General features: G+C 49.2%; 1 protein-coding gene across 1 annotated transcript in view; it reads right to left on the reverse strand.

The window, feature by feature from the left end:
- The window catches only part of VPS8 (VPS8 subunit of CORVET complex), a 264,409-nt gene extending 258,609 nt beyond the window's left edge, over nucleotides 1–5,800 (reverse strand). Inside the window, exon 1 of the mRNA XM_029911106.1 lies at nucleotides 5,378–5,800. Within this exon, the coding sequence (XP_029766966.1) occupies nucleotides 5,378–5,524 (147 nt within the window). The 5' untranslated portion in view covers nucleotides 5,525–5,800. The remainder of the gene's footprint in view (nucleotides 1–5,377) is intronic.
- Nucleotides 5,801–6,000: the final 200 nt, after the last annotated feature.

Genomic DNA, 6,000 nt, shown 5'->3' on the forward strand with positions numbered 1-6,000 from the left:
GATCATACCCCTGTTGTGTTAGATATTGCTCACACACTAAAGCCGGTGTTCACAAAAATTGTGCTACGTGAGACATCTCTGGGGAATACATGGAAGAAATTGTGTAATGGCGGATTTTATTTATTGTATTTTCATAATAGGTTACTCAGACGAAGGTTTAAAACTCTGTGGGAATTTGTTATATTAAATACAGGAGTTAATTTATTTCAAGATGTAGCAATGAGAACACAGAGATGCTAACATACAGAGCCCTCACCTCCAATCATCGTACAGCATGGATTCAGTTGCCCAGCAACTGTCCAGTCTAACTGAGCTCAGGACTTATACAACTGAAAAAAAAACCACCCTGAATATGTCAGGCTATAACTATCTGTATGTAACAGTGAAATATGGAAAGATAGCAAAAGACAGGTAGTGTTAAGAAGAACAAAAAGTGTCAGTGATGAGAAGGGCAGGGGTACGCTGGCAGATCTGGAAGGGGGTAAGCAATAAGAAAAGTTTGGGAACCTCTGCCCTATAGTTATACAAGTATATTTCTATTGCTATAGTTGTACTGACAACTCTTCACGTGAATGCTCACTGCAGAATTAATGTCCACATAGGGAGTTATATTGGCATATAGTTATGCCAGCAAATTTCACCATATAGACAAGCCCTAAGAGACCGTTCCTACTTCAAAAAGCTTAAATCTAAATAGACAAGACAGACCAGGTGGAAGACTTATCCTGATTTTACACATTGGGCATAGCTATTCTAGAAGGGATCTAAAGACCAGCAGCGTCTGGGGCACATCCTAGGAGTGGGAATATGGCAGACACTCTTGAATCAACTTTTACCGTCAGCAATTTTTCATCAAGAAATTCCAGTTTCTTACAGTAACTTTGAGTAGTATGGTCTAATATTTATTTTAAATCCTTAACTTTTTTCTGCTTCCTTGGTGATGTTTAAAAAGAGCTTTTCAGCTAGTCATTTTTCCCTTTGCCCACCACCAGAACAGTGACTGTGAGTATACATACTTTTTGTGCATTTGATAAAGTAATAGACTGAAGAGAAATTTCTCTCAAAACTTTAATTACTGTAAGTGTTCCTTATAATTATGGTGTTTTAAGACAAATGTTATTTGCAAGTTGACACTGTCCCCTTGGCCATATAATGTTAACAACTGTTAATGCAATTAAACAAAAGTAAACTGCTTATGCTCTGTAGATAACTGGTTTGTACACTGAAACGGAATCATTTGTAACATTTCTTACATTTATTTTTTAAGAACAGTTTGGCAATCCAGTACAAATGGCAGCTTTGGCAGGGGGTTCCACAACCACCGCTCCCAAGAGGAGGAGGCAGTTGGTGGTGGTCGGTGACTCCCTCCTCAGGGGGACAGTCATCTATCTGCCGCCCCGACAGGGAAAACTGAGAGGTCTGCTGCTTGCCAGGAGCTAGGATTCACGATGTGATGGAGAGACTACTAAGAGAGCAGTATGACTGCTCAGAGCTCCGGTATGAAACTGCAGAAAAACCTGAGAGTCTCTGGATTAAGTTTAGAAGTGTGAGCAACAAGGGTGATGTCGTGGTGGGAATCTGCTATAGACCACCAGACCACAGGGATGAGATAGACGAGGCTTTCTTCCAGCAACTAACAGAAGTTACTAGATCACAAGCCCGGAGACTTTAATCACCCTGATATCTGCTGGGAGAGCAATACAGCGGTGCATAGACAATCCAGGAAGTTTTTGGAAAGTGTAGGGGACAATTTCCTGGTGCAAGTGCTGGAGGAACCAACTAGGGGCAGAGCTCTTCTTGACCTGCTGCTCACAAACCAGGAAGAATTAGTAGGGGAAGCAAAAGTGGATGGGAACCTAGGAGGCAGTGACCATGAGATGGTCGAGTTCAGGATCCTGACACAAGGAAGAAAGGAGAGCAGCAGTATATGGACCCTGGACTTCAGAAAAGCAGACTTTGACTCCCTCAGGGAGCTGATGGGCAGGATCCCCTGGGAGAATAACATGAGGGGCAAAGGAGTCCAGGAGAGCTGGCTGTATTTTAAAGAATCCTTATTGAGGTTACAGGAACAAACCATCCCGTTGTATAGAAAGACTAGTAAATATGGCAGGCGACCAGCTTGGCTTAACAGTGAAATCCTTGCTGATCTTAAACACAAAAAAAAGAAGAAGTTTACAAGAAGTGGAAGATAGGACAAATGACCAGGTAGGAGTATAAAAATAGTGCTCAGGCATGCAGGAGTGAAATCAGGAAGGCCAAATAACATCTCTTGCTAGCTGCAACTCCAAGTGTGAAGAGTAACAAGAAGGGTTTCTTCAGGTATGTTAGCAACAAGAAGAAAGTCAAGGAAAGTCTGGGCCCCTTACTGAATGAAGGAAGGCAACCTAGTGACAGAGGATGTGGAAAAAGCTAATGTACTCAATGCTTTTTTTGCCTCTGTCTTCACGAACAGAGTCAGCTCCCAGACTGCTGCACTGGGCAGCACAGCATAGGGAGGAGGTGACCAGCCCTCTGTGGAGAAAGAAGTGATTCGGGACTATTTAGAAAAGCTGGACGAGCACAAGTCCATGGGGCCGGATGCACTGCATCCGAGGGTCCTAAAGGAGTTGGCGGATGAGATTGCAGAGCCATTGGCCATTATCTTTGAAAATTCATGGCGATCGGGGGAGGTCCCGGATGACTGAAAAAAGGCTAATGTAGTGCCCATCTTTAAAAAAGGGAAAGAGGAGGATCCGGGGAACTACAGGCCAGTCAGCCTCACCTCAGTCCCTGGAAAAATCATGGAGCAGGTCCTCAAGGAATCAATCCTGAAGCACTTAGAGGAGAGGAAAGTGATCAGGAACAGTCAGCATGGATTCACCAAGGGCAAGTCATGCCTGACTAACCTAATTGCCTTATATGAGGAGATAACTGGGTCTGTGGATGAGGGGAAAACAGTGGATGTGTTATTCCTTGACTTTAGCAAAGCTTTTGATACGGTCTCCCACAGTATTCTTGCCGGCAAGTTAAAGAAGTATGGGCTGGATGAATGGACTATAAGGTGGATAGAAAGCTGGCTAGATCATCGGGCTCAATGGGCAGTGATCAATGGCTCCATGTCTAGTTGGCAGCCAGTATCAAGCGGAGTGCCCCAAGGGTTGGTCCTGGGGCCGGTTTTGTTCAATATCTTCATTAATGATCTGGAGGATGGCGTGGACTGCACTCTCTGCAAGTTTGCAGATGACACTAAACTGGGAGGAGTGGTAGATACACTGGAGGGTAGGGATAGGATACAGAGGGATCTAGACAAATTAGAGGATTGGGCCAAAAGAAACTTGATGAGGTTCAACAAGGACAAATGCAGAGTCCTGCTCTTAGGATGGAAGAATCCCATGCACTGCTACAGACTAGGGACCGAATGGCTAGGTAGCAGTTCTGCAGAAAAGGATCTAGGGGTTACAGTGGACGAGAAGCTGGATATGAGTCAACAGTGTGCCCTTGTTGTCAAGAAGGCTAACGGCATTTTGGGCTGTATAAGTAGGGGCACTGCCAGCAGATCGAGGGACGCGATCGTTCCCCTCTATTCGACATTGGTGAGGCCTCATCTGGAGTACTGTGTCCAGTTTTGGGCCCCACACTACAAGAAGGATGTGGAAAAATTGGGAAGAGTCCAGCGGAGGGCATCAAAAATGATTAGGGGGCTGGAGCACATGACTTATGAGGAGAGGCTGAGGGAACCGGGATTGTTTAAGTCTGCAGAAGAGAAGAATGAAGGGGGATTTGATAGCTGCTTTCAACTACCATAAAGGGAGTCCCAAAGAGAATGGATCTAGACTGTTCTCAGTGGTACCAGATGACAGAACAAGGAGTAATGGTCTCAAGTTGCACTGGGGGAGGTTTAGGTTGGATATTAGGAAAAACTTTTTCTCTAGGAGGGTGGTGAAGCACTGGAACGGGTTACCTAGGGAGGTGGTGGAATCTCCTTCCTTAGGAGTTTTTAAAGTCAGGCTTGACAAAGCCCTGGCTGGGATGATTTAGTTGGGAATTGGTCCTGCTTTGAGCAGGGGGTTGGATTAGATGGCCTCCTGAGGTCCCTTCCAACCCTGATATTCTATGATTCTGTTGCCACCTACCTATAAGCACTAACAATATATTTTAAAAGTTAAAATGAAAAAAAAAATTATTAAAATGCATCATATTAAAGTCATAATTAAGGCTGCGTGTCTGTCGCAGAGGTCCTGGATTCCGTTACTTCCGTGACTTCTTCAGCGGCCGTGTGGCTGGCTTGGGGCTGTCCGAACCAGACAGCCCCTGGGCAAGCAATAGCAGCAGTTGGGGTGTGGGAGGGAGCTCGGGGCAGGGGTGTGGGGTGGCGTTTACTTCAGGGGGGCTCCCCAGAAGATGATGACATGTTCCTGCAGCTCCTAGGCAGAGGGACCAGGGGGCCCTGTGCACTGCCCCTGCCTGCAGGCACTGCCTCCACAGCTCCCATTGGCTGCGCTTCCCAGCCAATAGGGGCTGCAGAGCCAGCACTCGTGGCAGGGGCACTGCACTGAGCTTCCCTGGCCTTCCCTCCCCCCTAGGAGCTGCAGGCTACTTCCGGGGAGCTGCAGGGAGCTGTCCCACCCTCCCCCAGCTCATTTTCAGATGAGAAAATTAAGGCACAGAAAGGCATAGTGTCCTTCAAAAGTTCACAAAACTAGTTACTAGCACAGCTGGGAAGACAACTTGAACCCCTGGCCTCCTGTTCAGTGCCCTAGCCATTAATCCACCAGATCAGTGTATTTGCATTTCAGTAACACAAGACATGTGAAGACACAATACTGGGAAGTGCTGAGTGTGCACAATAGTAGTGTTGGGCAGTAAAATCACTACTTCACCTTTAGCGGTCCTTGGAAACGTGTGTTAGCCACTTACACTAAACTGAGACTCTGTTCCACTTTGCATCTAGTTGTGACACTCTGAGTTCCTTTCCCAAACTTGAAGAAGCACTCTGTGGGGTTTGAAAGCTTGGGTCTTTCACCAACAGAAGATGTCCAGTCAAAGATATTATCTCACCCACCACCTACCTCTCTCAAGTATCCTGAGCCCACTATGGATAACACGCCATTGGCACTACCAACCCCAAAGAACAGAGTAGTACCCTAGAAGCACATACAAGACAATAAAACAGTTGTGAAGAGTCGTGTGGCTTAGACCAGACCCAAACCTTTTACAGGCGTGAACGTGACACGAAAAGCAGCAGATGTAAGTGGAAGTAAACATCCAGCCTGAGCGGAGATTCCTGCCTCTCCCTTCTACACGGGCCCCCACCCAGTCAGGTCTCTCCCCGCAGCCAGAGCCCCAGCTTCGCCTCATGCAGAGCGTTATCCCAGGGGGGCCACAAACCCAGTCTCACCAGGTCACTTTTGGACTCCAGCTCCCTGTCCAGCTCCCCGCCGCTAAGCTTCGGCAGCGCGGCATCCTGGCCCAGCAGCGTCCCCAGCTCCTCGGCGGGCCCCGGGAGAGAGGCGCCCTGCTCCGCGCCGAGGCTCTCAGGCTCCATCTCTAGCTCACCCGGCACCTCCACCTCGCCCAGCCAAGGACCAGCCGCTGCGCCCGGGCTCGTTCCCTCAGGCTCGCCCCGGCCGGCCGCAGGAGCCTGCTTCCGAAGAGGCGGGCTGGGACGTTGGCTAACGCCCGCCCGCAGATTGCACAGCGGTGAGCAGAGCCCGGGGCCCGGCGGGCTCTAGCGCCTGCGCTGGGTAGGCTGCTGCCCCTGTGGCCCCGGCAGCAGTACGCGAGGACTGGGGGGGAAGAGGCCCCGGGCCCCTGGGACGGGTGAAGCGCCCACCCCGGCAGCAGCCACAGACCAGCTGAGAAGTGGATACACAGTGCGCATGCGCGTCCCCGCCTCTTCTGTGGGCAAAGGGCAGCTGCTGCAGCGGCGCTTGTGCGCCTCTCCCCGCCCCCGAGCCGCGCCCCTTACAGTCACGCTCCGCCCCCAATGCACACAGCCAGCGGCCGCCCGCCGCCCGCATA

The sequence above is a fragment of the Terrapene carolina genome, unplaced genomic scaffold (assembly GCF_002925995.2).
Source record: "Terrapene carolina triunguis isolate 2854851 unplaced genomic scaffold, T_m_triunguis-2.0 Scaffold88, whole genome shotgun sequence".
NCBI lineage: Eukaryota > Metazoa > Chordata > Testudines > Emydidae > Terrapene > Terrapene triunguis.